The sequence below is a fragment of the Centrocercus urophasianus genome, unplaced genomic scaffold (genome assembly GCF_019232065.1).
Source record: "Centrocercus urophasianus isolate 14NV4802_14NV808 unplaced genomic scaffold, USGS_Curo_1.0 seq_34, whole genome shotgun sequence".
Lineage (NCBI taxonomy): Eukaryota > Metazoa > Chordata > Aves > Galliformes > Phasianidae > Centrocercus > Centrocercus urophasianus.
The window spans coordinates 4892477-4910808 of NW_024884911.1; the positions used below are offsets into that span (position 1 = coordinate 4892477).

General features: G+C 44.3%; 2 protein-coding genes across 2 annotated transcripts in view; one reads left to right on the forward strand and one right to left on the reverse strand.

Annotated features, from left to right (window-relative positions):
• Positions 1 to 8404, reverse strand: TTF1 (transcription termination factor 1). Its single transcript, XM_042830983.1, has 11 exons — positions 8320 to 8404; positions 6938 to 8039; positions 5958 to 6202; positions 5406 to 5591; positions 3953 to 4031; positions 3563 to 3693; positions 2900 to 3128; positions 2525 to 2614; positions 2255 to 2320; positions 1536 to 1621; positions 1 to 1083 (listed from the first exon to the last, which is right to left on the reverse strand). The coding sequence occupies exons 2-11, from the start codon at positions 7780 to 7782 to the stop codon at positions 920 to 922; spliced, it is 2121 nt and encodes a 706-aa protein (XP_042686917.1). The 5' UTR covers positions 7783 to 8039; positions 8320 to 8404; the 3' UTR covers positions 1 to 919.
• Positions 8405 to 8712: 308 nt separating this feature from the next.
• Positions 8713 to 18332, forward strand: part of CFAP77 (cilia and flagella associated protein 77) — a 51763-nt gene continuing 42143 nt past the window's right edge. The window contains exon 1 of the mRNA XM_042830948.1: positions 8713 to 8826. Coding sequence (XP_042686882.1) covers positions 8713 to 8826 — 114 coding nt within the window. The remainder of the gene's footprint in view (positions 8827 to 18332) is intronic.

The window sequence follows — 18332 nt, forward strand, 5'->3', positions numbered from 1 at the left end:
AAAACACTCATACAAGGCCTTTATTTCAAAAGCCTTTAAAACTTCTGCATTTTCATCGACAATTATTAAAGTAGGAAATTCTCACTTACCAAAGGCAACACAAAGCATTATGTCAGAACCAATCCTTGTGTTTCTAACACGGCACATATGAAATATAAACAAGCCATACAAATGCTTTATACACACAGTACAATTATATTACATTCACTGAATTTACAAATAAGTTTTAGGCAAATTATTAAGAGATCATAGAAAGACAGGAGGTGCAACCTCCACCTTATCCTTCTTTCATATCAAAACATAAAAACTCACCTTGGCACAATAAAAAAATATTTATGTGCATATATGTATTTATGTATATACATATACACAGTCTGTTCTCTCTCTATATTCCAGATATTAACAAAAACATTTTAAATGTTTTGTTCTGATTTACATGAAATGCTGGCACAATTTATGATTACAATGGAGAAAAATCCCTTTTCTCTAAAAGAGTTAAATCTACACCAAAAATAAAATGAGTTGGTTTAAAGCGTAAGACATCACACAGTTGTGCTGTTTCCATCACCACGGATGCCTGAAGGTTTGTTTGTATTTTAGTTAAGAGCACACTCAAGTTTCTAGCTCCACAGACAACACAGCAGTGGAAAAAAATCTCTATTTTGAGACTTTCAGAAAGAAATTTGGTTGCAGTTAAAAAAGGACTTCTAAAACAAAGCTAAATTACGGTAACAAAAGGTAGCATTAAAAAACCTGTATCTTCAATCAGTCTTCAATATAAAACAAGAAAAGCAGATGTGCCTCTATTCATGCTTTTCCATTATTTCATAGCCTGGGTGCCTGCAGTTGTTGATCTGCACCCCCTTTCCAGCAGACCCTTTTGGCAGTTCAGTATGCAGTTCAGTTGCTTCTAAGGCAGTCAGTCATCACTCTCTTCACTGGAGTCGAAAACATCACTGAGCTGGAAAACCTGTTTCTTTGGATTGACCGCTGAATCAGTGGAGCTCGACTGCTTCCCTTTCCTCTTTTCCAACTTCTGTTCAAATTCTGGCAGTGTCTTTTCAAAAAGGTAATCAATGATTTCTTTGAAAAAAGAAAAAGGAGTCTTAACTGAAAATCTGTTCAGAACTGGATCCCTTCAGGAGAAAGGATCTCACAGGCAAAAACTGTTTGTCAGTGTTTAATGCTAATCTCACTATTCCATAGTCGCCGTAATGACTGCAGTGTAGATCAGACACACATTTACATTACATTAAAACATAAAGCAAAAGAGCACAGTTGATTTACAAAGTTTATAGTTGAGGTACTCAGCAGAAGGGGTTGATGAGCGCTGTGTGAAGATGCAATTAAAAGAAAACTGTTAGAATGCATTAAAAAGGGAAAAAAAAAAAAGTGAAATAAGTATAAAGCCTGTGGTATTAGCCAAATTGCTTAGGACAGAAAAACTAAGAAAGCATGCAGTGAGGTAGAAGATGTGACCTCTTAAATTGGAACTAAAAGCTTAAGGAGTATCTGAAAACAGCTGGGAGACTCACCAGAAAAAGTCTTTTCTCGCCAAAAAGGAACATAGGAAACTTTAAGCTTGTAAAATTTTGCTTGAACGTAGCTGCCAGGAACATCTCTGAAAAGACAGGAGTTGAAAGGCACAATGCACTGAGTCACTACTGACTCTATGTGAGTCACAATTCCTGAGAATGACACTGCTCAAACAGTTAACTTTGCTTCAGGTAGAAAGCACAGCCTGCAAATCCCAATACAGCCAAGTTTTAAGCACCTAAAATGTAACACTACACACATTCATTACCCAGTTAGTAAAAAGAAACAACAAAGCTGAAGACACTGTGTAAAACATCAAGAGAATCGCATAGAAAGAATAGCATTCACAGTATCAGTAATTTCATGTTCAATTTTTACTTTGTTTGGAAGTTTGATACTCTGTCACACATCCCCATAGTTGCTCCTTTTGCTGTTTCTTGATGTGCATTTGGAAATGTCCTTTATCAGAACTTCAGCACAGGCTGTGTAATACAGTGTTAGTAGTTTTAGAGCAGAATAATAGGGTTGCCTGAAGCAGGTAAAATTAACTTTCAGAGCTTCTAGACGTGGCTGATTGTGCAGTGCTATGCCAGGATCCACAACTGTACATTATCAAATTAGGCAGTATTTTTTATGGTTGCAGGATGTTCATTCCTTTGAGGAAATTCGGACAGCCTGCATCAACCATCCTTTGTATCCATAAGAAAAGAGTTTTTACCCAATAATACCACTGAGTTCTTGCCATTTTACTTCATTAGCATCTTCCACTTTCATTTCGTACAACCTGGGAACACAACAGAGGCAGATTGTAGGCAGAATTCAATAAATAATTCAATCAGGTTCACAGCTCCCCCAGTTAGAAGTTACAGGACTCTTTGTCCAAAGAGTGGTACGAAACCACAGGCATACAGCTCACAAGCAGCACGCTTTCATCCCACCATCTGAACAGCAAGAGATCCAGAAACATCCCAGTAACTCTCAACTGTACCTTTTAATAAGGTTGATGCTGGCTTGTAATCTTTTTGTTCCCCCGTGTAACTGCTGCCCTTTGGTAATCTTGTTGGTTAGAATTGAAGTCCTTTAAAACACAACAAAAAAAGGTTCCTATTATTTCATGGCATTTCAGGCACCCAAAGGAAGCAACTCCAAGGTGCCACAGTGCTACAGCAACAACGCAGCAGCAATCAGGCCTGGAGATGACAGCAATGAGAAAACTCAGCACAGCTGGCAAGGAGTTGTTTGTCTCTTTTTGTAGCCTCCAACCTATTGCCCATCCTACCAAACATCCTACTGCAAACTATTCAGAATGGGGTTAAATACTCCAAGAACAGATTTCACTACTCAGTTTAGTAGAAAGCCTTACCATTTCTGCTTACATTGTCTCCAATACCTCGTGCCCACTTTAGTTTCAATCTCAGTCCATGGTAATTTCTCAAAAAGTTTCTCACGGTCAATTTGGAGACTTCTGTGTGATTTTTTTGATGATGAAAGAGAATTTGCATTTTCCAATCTTGCTCTTTTTACCATCACTTCCTCCACTGCGTGCATCAACTTCCGGATCTCTTCTTTTGACCAAGGACCATAATTAATTTCTAAAATAGAAAAATGTTCATGGTTGGGACATAATTTATCATCCATTATTAGGAAAAAATGCTTCACTTTGCCATATTTTCATTTAAAGGATCCATTTCTTACCTGCTTCCCAGAAACTCCTCAGCACACCAGGTGTGAGAGGGACACTCAGTTTAATGAGAGTTCAGCCTGAAGAACAGCACCAGTTCCTAACTCCTATATTTCAAGACCCTGCTGTCAAATTCCTCACATCCTCCCCACAACAGCATTCAGACATCAGAAATATCAATTCCATTTAAGAAAATAAATCACTTCTGTCCCAGTTCCTCTTCCTCCCACCCCATCTTTTTTGTTTGTTTTTCTTCTCCCTCAGATTTGAGACTGTTCACTTTTGCCCGAAAGCTTTTTAAATTAAAATACACAGAAAGAATTATTATTCTTTAACAATACATACGTGACTTGATTTCAGAGTATTTCATGGCAACTGAGAGATTAGAACGGGACATCATCTCAGCAATCTTCTTCCAGTCGTTGCCATGGAGAGCATGATACCTCTTCAACTTTTCTTTTTCTTCTTTAGTATACCTAATAGAAGGAATGGACGCAGCTTCACATGCAAATTCAAACCCCTCCAATATCATAAGAGAGAGATTCAGCACAATTTCAAGTCACGCTTTATACTGGAGGGATTTACAGCAACTAGTTAGAAAAACGAATTGCCCATTAAGTCACAGGAACCAGCAGAAACGTGGGATGATCTTAATTATATCCACATTTAACAAAGAAGTAAACATCAGAGAATGCCATCAACCTTCTTTTAAACTCTTTCAAATTACTGGCTTACCTCCCTTTGTAATTATTGGGGTCAAATATCTTCCTTGCTCGGTAATATATAAGTCTCCAGGCTCGAGGTATGCCCTCAGCTGGAAGGTAAACAATTCAATTTGAAGAAGCATTTTTACACTGGTGAAGCAACTTTAAAAAGAAGTATTTTTATGACTCTGCTTTTAATCATAGATTCTCTCCATTCAAGAGACAGTACTCTACAACACTTCAGAAACTGCACAGGAAAAGTGTTGATAGAATCTCCTGAAGAGTTCCAAAGATGTAACTGTTACAGGCACGGTAAGATTACACATGTGACAGCTAATACATAACTCTGTGAGTGTGCAGGTGAATATTCCAAACTGAACTTTTGAATTCTAAAGCTAAATCTGCTGCTCTAAAGCTTCCAGTTTGGATGGACTGGGTGTAAATTTGCATCACATGTGGACCACATGCAAGTAGCTTAGTGAATCGTCCTACTGATAGAAAGGCACGAGGCAGCCACCCATCAGGAGGCCAAGAACTTTTGCATGCTGACTATTTCAACTCTGAAAATCAGGGAAAGGAGGCACTCGGCGAAAAGAAAGTGAAGATCCTGGCTGAAGGAAAGATCCTTGAAGTGGAGAAAGATCCACAGAAATGAACGCACCCAGGAACACCTAACAACCTCGGCTAAGACTGCTAACAGCACTTGGCATCACATCAATGTCACTTTCTGCCACACGTTCCCAGAGCAGGAGTGGTGTCTCACATGAGAAGTCAACACCATGCCAGTGTGACAACACAGGTGGAAAGATCAGGTTCATGAAATCTTCAAGAAGAACCAAAGTATCCAATCCCAGGGCTATCATTTATTCTGCCTTGCCTGTAGAGAACACAGCACGACGAGCCTCTGAGAAAGGGCACCGAGCAGCTTCACCAGGGACATCACAAAATGAATATATTTGCTATACAAAGCAGGAAAGTTTCCTAGCCATGAAAAGTCACGAGGGAAGAGATTGTGCCTCTTGCAAACAGAATCTCATGAGCTGGAATATTATTTGCTTTCCTCACGTTTTGGAATACTAACTCCCCTGGCTAATGACTTTACTCCTTCCTGTTCATGACATCACTGGATGCTGAATATTTCAGACAGCATTTAATCATTCCTTCCCATTGATAAGTCACTAAACTTAGATACAGCCTAGCAAATAATGTACCTTAAGCCACAAAACCCAAATGTAAGTTTGTAAGAGCTGCTGGTCACGATAAAATTTTCATTTCTAACTTCTTCCTGACCTAGAACAAATAACAAGAACAGCACCCTGTGCAATTATCAACTACAAAACCTCAGCAACGTGTTCCTTTTCTTTGCCAAATCACCAACTTGAGTGCTTTTCAGTAATAATTTACTAAAAAGAAAAGAAAAAGGAGATATCACCAGTCTGTGCAAAGTAACATCAAAATACCTGAGACAGAGCTTTAATGCTTACCAAGCTTCTCACAAAAACGGTGCTCTGCTTTGAGCCGATTGATGGCTTCTTTCTCTTCTGGATACCTGGAGGTAAACAGGAGCTTTTCAGCACTGTCTATCCCAGTAATTGATAAGAACTCTTCAACATTTCTCCTGATTTGATTATTTTCTTTCTGGGTGAATCTGCCAAACTTGATAGCAATACCTAAAATGGAAAGAAATTTCTATTAGAAAAATAAATAAAACAGCCCCAAGTAGAGAATACTTCAAGATAGCAAAGATGTTATAGAAAACATGTAGCAGAAGATCAACAAATTCAGGAGGTAAAACGGCATACGGAAGAGAAAGTAAAGTGGAGACGAGAGCAGGTAATTTAAGCATACATTCTGAACTGTAATTTGCTGATAAAATAGGGGATGCTACAAAACAGAGCAACAAAAACATGCTCACTAGAATTACATAAATTGCAACAAGAGCACAGCTGTGAGAGGACACAAAAGCTATTTCCCCTCTGTCAAAATATCAGCACAGCTACACACTTCTTCACTGCAGCATTCTTTTGAGGTCTCACCTTGCCTTTTAAACTGTTTAAATCTCAGTAAGTCTCTTCCAGCCATTTTTCTGATTGAATGGTCAGACAGTTGACCCACATGAGGAATAAACTCCTCCAATTCTTGCCTTGCAGTATCTAAATCCAAGACTGTAACCATGTGCAGGAACTCTTCATCATCCAGACTGAGCTCATCAGTAGCCGTGGTTTCAGTAAACGAATTATTCTGGTCCTCCTTTTTATTTGATGTTGTGGTTTCAGGTGTCCTGATTAAAAAATTAAACAGCATTAAAACAAACAAACCAACCCACCAACAGCAGAGCTCCAAAACAGAGACTTTGATATTCTACAATTAAAAGGATAAACACATTCATTAATTAAAGAATAAGGACTATTTCAGACATCCACGGATGGGGCCCTGGCAGCCTGGTCTGGTATTAAATGTGGAGGTTGGTGGCCCTGCATGTGTCAGGGGGGTGGAGATTCATGATCCTTGAGGTTCCTTCCAACCCTGGCCATTCTGTGATTCTATGATCCATACACTCCACTCCAGCAGAAGCCTTTTCATACAGGTATAATTCATTATGACATTTAGTGCTTACAGTATTCAAACAGTTTCTGAAATCAGTCCCAGCTTTCTCAGAGAACTCTTACACATAGACACACATAAGTAACAGTGGCTCTTAATACCAGTGGCAACACGGAACTTCTCTGTTATTAATGCTCTTACTATCAAAAAATACTTCTAAGGTTATTTTTATTATTGTTTATTCTACATCAGTGCAAATAGTCACATATTCTTACAAACTTTCACTGCTTATGTTTATATTCATGAAATACCTAAGGTCTAAAAGCAGTATTCTATTATCTCAACATAACATTCAGGCTTTAAAGCTGTTTTCAAAGATGCACGCAATAAAGACTGAAGAAAGATCTGAGACTCAAATACTGCTATATAAACCTGTTTAAGTGGAGTAGGAAAAAAACCACCCTAAACTTACATTGCGTCAGAATCTGAAGAGCTGTCTTCTGTGATGTAAGTCCTGCTTTTTATAACCTTTGCAGCCCATCTAGATGACTTCTTAGCTCCTGCAGCAGGTTTGGAGGAACCAGCGGGTTCGTCTGTAGGATCCTCACTGACAGCAGAAGCACCACAGGAGCTGCCTCTGCACTGCGACGCTGCCACACCACCCTCACCTGTGGTGGATGGTGACTCCATGCCCTCCCGTTGCTTCTTTTGGCCTGGACATGTCAGAAGTGACAAGTCAACATCTGCATCGCTGTCCTCCTGTGTATCCTGGGTACTGCTCGCTCTTCTCTTCTTCTTTTTCGGCCTTTTATTGCCATGTGTTTCTGAAGCAGGTGACTCACTCACCCCATCCTCTTCTGGCAATTTTCGTTTTCTTTTCTTCTTAACAGACTTTTTAAAACACACGTTATCAGCATCATCCTCCTGACAACTATCAACACAATCCTGATTTACAGGGACACAAGCTACATCACCGTGACTATCCATACTCTCATTGAGCTTCCACTTCCTTCTTTTCTTTTTCTTCCGGGAAGCATCCACCACAGTTTCACTACCTACTTCACGTTCCAGTTCTGCAAGAGAATTCTCCAGCAGATGCTGCTGCTCCTCTCTCTTTTTTTTCTTTTTCTTCTTCTTTTTAGAGACTTCATTGCTCTGTCCTGCATGATCTTCAGAGAGCTGCGTAGAAGCACAGCTGAGCTCTGCATCCTGGATGCTTCCATTCTCGTGGTCCTCACTGAACCGTTTGCGTTTTCTCTTTTTCTTCTTGTGAGAATCCCAAATGGGAAAATCATCACCATTTGCTTTTTCTCTCATATTTTCTCCTTATGTTAAGTAAGAGTTTTACTCACGTGCTCAACATTACATCCGTACCAGACTCTCATATAGTAAAAAAAAAAATAATAATAAAATAGATAAAACCTATAGAACTGCTGTAGAACGACTCAGCATTGGGTGAGAAGCAGACAGGGCAGATGCTTGCTTGGCAGGAGAGCAAACTTTGCAAAGTGAGTGCGTGGAAACGCTGCCGCCCTCATCACACACACCGTGCATCCCAGCTTCGGGAACGCCGCCTGCAACAACAGACACAACGTCAGCACTAAGGTGCCTGGGAACAACTCCGTAATAACGCTGCTACGCTCAGCACGACACACCGACAGTCTAACAGTACTACAGCACTGAGGCATTGAGTTTTCTGCTCAGAGCCTCCCGACCACGCTTCGATTCTGTGAGCGGCTGTGCCGGTACCGGCAGCTCTACGCCAACACCCGAAAGCTCGAACGTTTAATCAGGAAAAACTACGCGCAAAACGGCCCAACCCGCAGCCCAGCACTGCAGCCCGTCCCTCCGCACCTCCTGAGCACCGCGCCGTTACCGCAGGCCGGCACCGCTCCGCTCAGCACAACGCGGCACCGCACCACGCAGCACGGCACCGCACCGCCGCTCACGCGTTCACCCTTCGTCCCTCCGCACAGCGCCCCGGCGCCGCTCTTCCCGTTCCGCTCGCTTTTCCCGTTCCGCCCCGCCAGGCGGAAGTGTTCCCACCCGGAACCATCACAGCCGCGCACCCACAGCGTGGCGGTTGCTAGGAGACGGGGCGACGCCGTTTTGCCCCCCCACCCCCCGCACACCCTCAGTGCCTGTCCGCCCCGAGAGCCCGCAGCGCAGCGGGGCCGTAACCCGTCCCTTTCTGCTCTTTTCTTGCCCCTTTCTTTCACCCGTTGCCCCCGCAACAGCGGTCTCGGCATGGCGGGGCCCCCTCGGCGCCCCCTGAGCCTGGCGGAGGTGGCAGCGGGCAGCGAGAACGAGCGGCTGGGGGTGGCCCGGGACAGCATGCTGCGCAACCCGCGCATCCTCAAGGTGAGCCCCGCGGCCGCACGGCTCCCGATCGCTCCCATCCCCCGGCTCCGCGGCTGGAGCTGCGCGGGCACAGCGGCTGAAGTGCAGCCCTCGCCCCCTGGGTGGCACTGCGGCCTCGCTCGGCCCCGCCGGGCTGCCTGCGGTCGGTGCGGTTGGTCCCGGTGCTGCCCGGCGCGGCGGAGCTCTGCCATACGGCGTAAAAGCAAAGCACAGCTTTTCGAATCCCGACCTTTTACGTTAGTTCTTTTTCTCTGTATCCTCTAAGATTGATTGGGAGCGGCGGTACCGTAGAATCGTTTGAGATGGAAGGGATCTTGAAAGGCCGTTGGGTCCCTCTCCATGAACGGAGGCACCCAGGGCTCCATCAGTGCTCTCATCTCATCCCCTGCCCTCGGGTGTCTGCAGGTGCGGGGCATCACCGCCTCTCTGCACAACCTGTGTCAGCCCTCCTGTATCTGTGGTTGGAAGTGGAGCTGGGGTAAGATTGTCCTCACCTGAAGACCTCCCTGTGAAGGATGTGGGGCAAACAGCACAATCAGAGCACCGTGCTTGCATGTGAAAGCAGAGAAACCCACCAGCACAGAGGCAGTGTCTTCCCCCTCCCACCATGCTAAATCTGCCTTATTGTAGAAAAGCATGATAGTAAATACGTTTTTAGATGATACATAAAGCAGAAGAGTTTGATAGTTAGGGTTACAATATAATTGTAAGGGTTGGTTGGTCTGACTTGTCATCACAATTCATTCTCCTAAACATTTTATTAAGACTCAATCTTGATTACTTCTATCTGGTCAAGTGAAATAAGATTTGAGAAATTTTTGAGGAATAGTAGTGATAAATTTTTATGTTTTAGCATTCTACACAACTTTTCTCAGTGTTTCTCTGCAAGAAGGTTTCCTTCCCAGTAAGCCAGCTCATAGGGATGTAAAGAGACTTGCACCCAACCAGTGCAGTTCTCTAGCACAGAGATGCTTTCACACACACAGAGTCAGCAGTAATTTACCTTAAAGCAAACTCTGCTGCCCACCTTCTCAGTGCAATCCCACGTCACGTTATACCCCACCAAATGCCAAACTGTGCAGTGTGTCCCATGCTGACGGGATGGCGCTGATGGTGGCATACCCACATCCCAGCCCTCTGCCACATCCCTTCTCCATGCTTCCAGCTGCAGTTATGGGTCTCTTCTCCCTGCAGGGGAGCCCTGGAGGTGCAGTACTTTGGAGCCAATGCTGAAGGGATTGGCCTGCAGTGACACCTGACAGCCAAAGACACGAAGAAGGGACAAAGGCTTTGAGACAACTGTCACTTGGACAGGTGCTTCTGGCAGCCAGGGGAGGGCACTGCAGAATGTGCAGCTGGCATTAAGGTGCACTGGGCAGCAAATACAGAAGATCTCAAGGCCTAGGAGTCATGGATGGGACATTTACTCCCCAGTCTTATTCTGACCAGCACTCAGTCCCTGAAACTGTTGTTCTCTATTACTCTCCGGTAGAATATATTGTAGGTTTTAATTAATCAAGTAATTAATTTTGTTAATCAACGTATGTTTTCTTGCAGTATAAAACTGAGGAAAGTATTTCATCTAGTGATACCAGTAGAAATCTGAGCAAAGCATTTTTACTTGCTTTGTTTTTACCAGTAAAAGCCTTAGCAACGCACTTTGCTTAGTAAAGACTTTTTGAAAACTACTCTGTGGTACAAAAATAATCCAGCTCTAGGCAGGAAACAACTTCCCCACACTTAACCTCCAGCACACCATAATCATCCCCAACAGAGAGCTGCCAAAGTCCTTGCCTTACCAGCCCATAGCAGCACACACATCTGCTGCATGAAGGTAAATGAGAAACCACAGCTGTGAAACCTGCCCATCAAAGCATGCTCCTATCAGCTGAAGAGCACTTGGGGGACAAAAAAAAGGTGGAGTCTGGGAACAGCTCTCTGTGAAACAACTTTTGAGCCCAAACTGAGTCTTGCAATATCAAAAAGAAAAGCTTTTTCAGAAGCAGCAATTCCAAGGAGGCTCAGGAAACCCATGGGAAAGGCTGCAGGAGGTCTCAATCCCTATTATGAAGGCTGTAAGAGAACCAGATGTAACAGAATTTTTCAGAGCTATTAACATCTACAATATTTGCTTTAAAATCTTGTTACTTACACGATAACTGTTGCCAGGCTCTTTTTACTGGTCTAAGTGCCAGAACATTTAAGATTCATTTCCCTGAGCTTTGCTCTTCAGCCACAAGGGGTAAAGGCAGAAACAACTCACCAGATTTCACTCTTTACCTCCTGTTGAACCACACCATAAGCGACTTCTTGGCCATCTGACTTGTCACTGAACTGCTGAGAATTACTGCAAACTCATCTTCTTTTCTGGAGACATTCATAGAAAGGACAGCTGTGAAAACAAGCAGCAGCATTTTATCAAATTGTGTCACACCATGGAAGAGAAAAAAGCTCTTCTTACACGAGAGACAAACACAGAATCATAGGACCATTAAGGCTGGAAAAGACCACTAAGATCATCAGGTCTGACTGTCAACACATCAGTAGGTGTGGACTAGGATATGGTGTGGAAAAGGATACTGACTTCAAGGAACAACCTGCCTGCATCAGAAACTCTTGCAGCAGTAGCTGTTGAAAGACAGGCTGCCCAGCACTCTGGAGTTCAGGCTTTTATTAACAGACCCACACTGTGGCAGTAACAGAACTTTGACTTGCCCGAACATTGCGCTCAATCTTTGAGCCTTTCACTTCCAGTTTACTCTTTTCATAGACCTTCTCTCCCTGTCCACACAGCTTCTTTAGCCCACATGGGCATAGCAGGGAGCCAGGTACTCCTATCTCACCCAGTCCTTCCAGGAGGCACAATCATGATGCAACACTCCTTTCCTCATCCGCATCCACCTTTGTGCAAGGACTGCTCACCTACGCTGGAAGAGAATCGGATAAAATGAAAGCTTCTCTAAAAATAACACCCATTGCTGGATGCTCAGAGCTGTGACAGCTATTAGAAACCACGCAGTGTGCGCGCGATGGGTGGGGCTGACAGAGCAAAACCGTTCCCTCTCCCTAAAGCGTGCCAAAAAAGCACAGCTCCTGGTGTCCTGCTCTGTCTCCTTGGCACATTCCTACCCCAGTGCCTGGGGGTCCACAGCAGCAGCACCACATGGGCTGAGAGCAGCCAGGAAACCCCCCGAGGTAGGAATTGCTGCTGACAGCATTGCTGCCGTACACAAGGCAGCTTCTACCGTCACGTAGATAACTTCCCTCAGTTGTTAGCTTTGCTGATTTAAAGAACCATTCCCTTTCCTAATATTGCTTTCAGCTGTTTGTACTCACTGCTCCTATTCCAAACTTGGTTGGGAACCAGTTCTAATTTGTCCATTGCAGGTGAACGCAGAGGAGAGCAGCCACAGGGGCTGTGAGCTGTGGTCAGAATAAGAGCATCTTTTATTTGCTGTTAATTATACTGTTTACCTCAATTTGCTACATGTGCTGAGCATCCTGTGCTTTGCTGCTCAGGGGCGCTGAGGATTAATTAGTGTTTATGCGGCGTTCTGTGTGCTTATTAACATTATTATTATTATTATTATATCACTCTTACTATTATATTTCCACAGTCTAAGGCCAGCACTGTGCTTTTGCAATGTATTCTGGAATGTCTACCCAGTACAGCTCAATAATTCATTAGAGAAATAAGCTAACGAAGGGCTGGTTAGTCAAATAATCATTAGATTTGGTTCCGAGCTTTGTTTTGCCAATGCTCCGACTTCTGAGGGTTTTCTTCTCAGCATGAACTCATTTAAGATTTTAAATGAATTGTTTGGTACGCTAAAAATTAAACTGCTCACGAGCTTGAACGCCCTCCCATGTTTTGCACAGACAACACTGAAATAAATCAGCGTTTCCAAGAGGCGAGCAAACATTCTGCAGTGGTGAAAATAGTGGGTTCTTCTGGTGGGCGTCTGAAGGCAGGATTCAGGCTGCAGACAGACAGCAGTGAGTCAGTAGGCAGAGAGGCAGCAGCAGCGCGGGGCATCCGGAGCTGCTCAGCACAAAGATGGGCGTGCAGGATGCGAAAACAAGCAAAGGGGCATTTTGATCCTTTATGTGAACAAAACAATGCAAATTGGTGAGACTAATAAGCCCCAAAACATTACAAGGTGAATGCCTTTCATGTTTGTGAAAATCTTCTGTGTTTATCCGTCTAATACAATAGAAATAAAGCTTCAAAGGGCCCTTTGATTTAAAAGTGCATTATTGAAGTCAGCCTGCAAAATAATAACCATTAGACCGAATTGTTGCATTATGACCCTAACAGCAGCGCTGCCGGAGCAAAGGAAGCCTGCACAGCCTCTTGCATGAGTTGTTGTTGATATAAAATCAGAGATTAAACTAAAGGAAGAAAGAATGTTAGACATGAGAAGAAAAAATAAAATGACAAAAAAGGTCACAAATGGGTCCACGTATAAAATGAGGCTGTCGTACTCACAGTGCAACAAGAGCTGCGTCAGGCAATAAATTTTTATGATGGAGCTGGAACTCAGGCTTTATTGTCTGGAAGGTTTAAGAAACTTTGGGAGAGAGCCAACACCCGTTCATGGTGTTGGCCCCAACCCATGCTAAGCCAGGAGATGATTTGCAGGCTAATTCAAATCCAGGACACCATGCAAAATGTCAGGGACATTTGAGTCCCTGTCAAACAGAGGGGAAAGGGTGGTAATAATCCGCAAGGCTCAGAACCACACGTCTCACAGTTCTTTTCAGAGTTTATCCTGTCCTCCCATTTGAACCACTGACCTGAGAACGCACCCTGGTCTACAAGCTGTCCTCTGGAGATGCTGAACCCACCGGCCTGAGGGCAGCACTGCCGACCCACTGGGGACTTGTAGGAGCACAGGAACATCTCTGCCCTTATTTCCTCTGCACTCTCAGCTCCTCACCCCATCAGCAACAAATAGCCCTCCTGTTCTGTAAAAGGCACAAGCAAATGTCCCAAGAATGCAGGAGAAGCCGGAGGAGGCTCAATAAGGGCCCTTCCGAACAGGAGGGCACTGGGTGAGCGCCCAAAGGAAAGGCAGAAGGCTCTTCATTTCTAAACCTTTGCTAAAATCATTTCTCCTCTTTTTATGCAGCATAGAGAGCAAACGGGGGTCACTGGGAACAATGTCTTCTGTTCCAGGTTTACAAGTTTTTCACCACAGTTTCCCAAGGGCAGATTGCTTTCCGTGCAAATTCCTAGAGATGCTCTCATGCTTAATTACTGAATTTGAGAAGCCTTTGTCATCTTGCAGGAATTGTTTTGTTCTTGCTTGGCTGCTCACATGGTGCAGATTAGACAGAACGTGGTTTCTGTAGGTTATTATCTTTGTTAACCATTTACACTTAAAATAAATTACATCATGACTTTTCAACTTGCGTTTATTTGAAGGGACGCGGACAAGCGAAAGCGGGGCCCTATTGCCAGATTTCTTGCAACAGCCTTTAAGAAATTTCTCTACTGGGGCAAACAGCTTTCGTTTGATTTTTGATTTTTAAAGCAAATCGACGTGCAGATTTGCACCTAAAAATCTCACAGCGAAACCCAACTAAAAGCAATAGCGTCACTGCCGGGCTGAAAAATCAGAAAGCGAGCAGAGCGAAGAGCAAACTAAGCTGAAAATGAAGATCGTTTGAATGGCAGGTTCGGGCCGCCCGCCCAGGTGGACGAGCGCCTTTGTTTGCAGCAGCTTTGTAACTTCCCTTTCCGCTTGCTCCCCTCAGATCACCTCCACGGCTGCCGCACCTTTGCTGGTTCCCCGCAGGCTCCGATCGGGCGGCGGGGAGGCGGCTGTGACTCCAATAATTGCGGCGCATGAAGGCGCTGAGCGATGCTGAACTGCAAGTTTCCCCGCACCTCCCCGCCACGGCCGGCGCTGCGCTCTGCCCCTCTGCTCCGCACGGCCAGCCCTGCCTCCGCCATCGGGGAGATCAAATTGGGATCAGCTTAGCCCCAGCAATGAAAAGCACAGTCCCAGATCACACTCGCGGTTAGTTAGCATTTAGATAGGCTGGGACAGGGGTCCGTACAATAGGCATCAAAGCTGAACTCTTGGTGCAGCAAGAGGGATTAATTTCTTTAACCAACATGCCTGATCTGGCCTATCTCATTACCCTGCCTTGTCAGTGTCGATGTTAGATTTGATTGAAGATTATACCATTTAGGCCTTTCCCCTGTTTTCCACAGAAATCGGGCCTATTGAATTGCACATTCTTCCGTGGGCCCCTGTCAATACTCAGTGGCCTGAGCCTCTAATTCTGCTTCATTTAAACTTCATCAACTTTTCCAATCAAGTGGAAGGATCTGAAATAGGCTCCGTAAGCAGAAAGGCCCTTTTTCCTTTTGTCAGATAATTTATTCTGTTTTCTCCTTCTCTCCCCTCTTCCCCACCTCTTTCTCTTTTTCTTCTTTTCGCTCCCTTTCCCTGATGCTGAAAATGAGATTACAGTATTTAAATGACTATGATAATCAATCGGGGGACCTTGAGCCGAGATTGAGGTTAATTTTTCTTAGCAGAACAAAGAAGCGTGATGCCATTGGGGATTTGAAGGTGCAATCTGTGTTTCATGCCTGTATTCCTCCCCCCTCGTCCGAAACTGCAGTTTTAGTCATCTTTTCTTGTTACTAACTAGGCAGTTGTGGTGATTTTTAGCAGAGGCAACCCCTAGGAGAGGAAGAATGTAATTTTGGGCCGATAAATAGCTAACAGCCTTCAATCAGCTATTTTAATGGGGAAAAAAATAAATCACTTCCATGATGTGACTGCAGATGGAATGAAAGTGCCATCATCACTTTGTTTGTATTTAAACACAATAGGAATAATTTTCAGCAGTGCTGCAAGCAGCCCTCCCAGCCTGCACAGTGCAGCTGTGAACTTTGAACCGAGCACCTCTGTCAAGCAGCCACTTGGCAGCTCGCTGGGTTGCCTTGAAAAAGTGGAGAACTTTTGTCACCATCTTGCTAATCAGAAATGGAATTGCTTACGTTCAGCTTAAAACTCGCACCGAAATGCCTTGTTATGTCTTTAGACCACGCATTTCTGGTTGCAACACAACAGCATTCGCTCACCTGGAGCTCTCCCTCCCCTTCTTAGGAAAAAAAAATGTGTATTTCTTTGCTTCCATCCCAGCTGTCTTGTCAGTGCTGTTTTACATGCTGCCACCCAATGTTGTCTTTTATTTGTGTCAGGAGAGGGGATTTGACAAGTTCAGTATACAATGTTCATTTGGCAAGGCAAATTTTTCATACCAATTTTGAGTAGAAAATGAAACCATCTTTCAACAGAATGAGCTGCATCATTTTTGGACAGACTTATTATGGGAAGAAGAATTGCAAAACTTTATTTCCCTGCATGATCCCCCTTCCAAAAAACCTGGAAATGAGACATTTAAACAACAACAACAACAAAAATACATGTATGAATGTTTGAGCCCATCCGTTTGTTTTAGAAATAAAAAATAACCACCGGCTGCTGTCAGGTGGCTGTGGCCTCCTTTTTGTTAATCAGATGCTGCTGAGATGGGTTGCATCATAATGTAGCTTTGCTTCAAATCTTTTAAGCTGTCAGAAAATTGGGGAAGGCAGAGCGACTTTAAAGTTTGTCAGCGTTTGCCAAGCAGAGCAGCCATTAACCAACAGCAGCGGGGGCTGAGGGCTGAGGTTGACAGGTGCCTGTGGTCTGGGTGAGGAGGGGCCAGGTCCCACCCAGTTTCCAGGGTAGCTGGGTGCTCTGCCTCTCTCGGGCATCCCCAGTGGAACTTCTGGTGGTGCTAAAAGCTCTGACCAGCCCAACTGATGGAAAAACTCATTATGAATCCTGTTCTCTCTGTTCCTGGCTCTCTGTTGGCTGCCTGCATCCCATGTGTGTTGCGAGTTGCACCGGCACAGCATCTTCCCTCAGGGAAAGGCTCTGTGCAGCCCCACCTCAGTGGGCTCTGCTCCATGACAGGGACTCCCTGGTGCAATGGCATAGCAAGCTCCCAGGACACTTAAACATGTCTTTTTTCCACGTGTTAAGAAAAGACCTCATAACCTTCAAACTGTGATGAAGTTCATTCTACACCCAGCATCCCTGCAAGGTTACGAGGTGCAATCTGAAAGCCCCACCGGGCTAAATGTCCTTGTTCTACAAGCCCACAGGACACCCGAGCCCGCAGTGGGAACTGGGATGCTCTTCTACGACTCTCTGTGGATTTTAGCCACAGCAAAAGCAGCAGCAGCCCCAAGATGCCTTTCCAGCCCCACAGACTTGGAAGGAGCTGCACGTGTCTTGGGGCAGTGGTTTGCTCTGACAGCCTTCTCTCTTTAAGCAAACGTTGACTCACCATGGGGAAATTAAAACTCCATTAGATGCTGCCACATTGTAGAGCAGACCCCATTACAGCGGTTGAGTTGCAATTAATTGGTTTCCACAGAAATTACTTAATTCTGGAAAGGCGCAGATAGATGGGAAGGACAAGGCAAGGCTGATCTAAACAATAATTTCCTAAAATGATATAATCTAAATAAGCTAATGAAGTGATTACAAAGTTATTAATCTAAATATGAAAAAGAGTCAAGAGAAAATATTGGATATGTAACAGTTTAGGAAGCACAGTAGACTTAATAACACTCTGGTTAGTGTCAACATGAGGCAATCAGCATTTGGGTGATGGTTTAGCAGATTAATTATGTTCCATCCAGAAAACTGTCATTTCCAAGTGTTCTGTCTTCTGCTTTTGTTTGCTCTGTTGTTTATGCTGCTTAACTTTTCAACACGTAGATGGAAGGGGTTGGATTCATGGCGCTGCAAGATTGGGAATTGTTCTTTTTTTTAATTAAGGTTAGCTTGGGATTAGGAAACGCAGAGCTAAATAACCACAGAAAGAGACTCCCTTGCATGCAGATAGAATAATTAATCATTTGGAAGTACTCTGGCCTGGGAGAGGCCCTCCGTGCAGGCAGCCCCTCTATGGGGAGCTGCACACTGCATCCATGCCCTGGGCTCCATAGGGCCCCGCTGTGTCCCCCTGCCCGCCCAGCTCCCACACTGCTCCTCTGCTGGCACGATTAGGGTGAGGAAGCATTTGTCTTCTGCAGAATAAATAACTAGGCCTTATAAGTCATTAAAAATGTATTATAAGAAAAAATACAGTGCAGCTATAAATAGAAAACAAAGCAACTTGTACATAAACTTTTACAATGACTGTTACTCACGCTATCGTCACAGCCTGTTTTTAAATGAATTTAGCATCTGTGATCTCTGGAGGCTGCTATTGCCTGAAACCTCAGCTCCAGCACTGGCACAGCACTGCTGCCTGTAACCTGCCCCAGCTCTGCCCTGAGCATCCAGCGCCTGCAGCCCTGCTCTGTGACCTGCCAACCTTGTCTTCAGAGCCCCTCATGGTGAGCAGAGGTATAGAGGGGCTGAGTGCTCCCAGACAGAAAAAATCAAAGTATTTCACTTATTTTTAATTCGTTTACAAAACTG

Coding starts and splice junctions, on each gene's coding strand:
- TTF1 (XM_042830983.1), bottom strand. CDS start 7,782: ATGAGAGAAAAAGCAAATGGTGATGATTTTCCCATTTGGGATTCTCAC. Junction 4,032..5,405: donor CCGTTTTTGTGAGAAGCTTG/GTAAGCATTAAA, acceptor TTTACCTTCCAG/CTGAGGGCATACCTCGAGCC. Junction 3,694..3,952: donor CCCAATAATTACAAAGGGAG/GTAAGCCAGTAA, acceptor TCCTTCTATTAG/GTATACTAAAGAAGAAAAAG.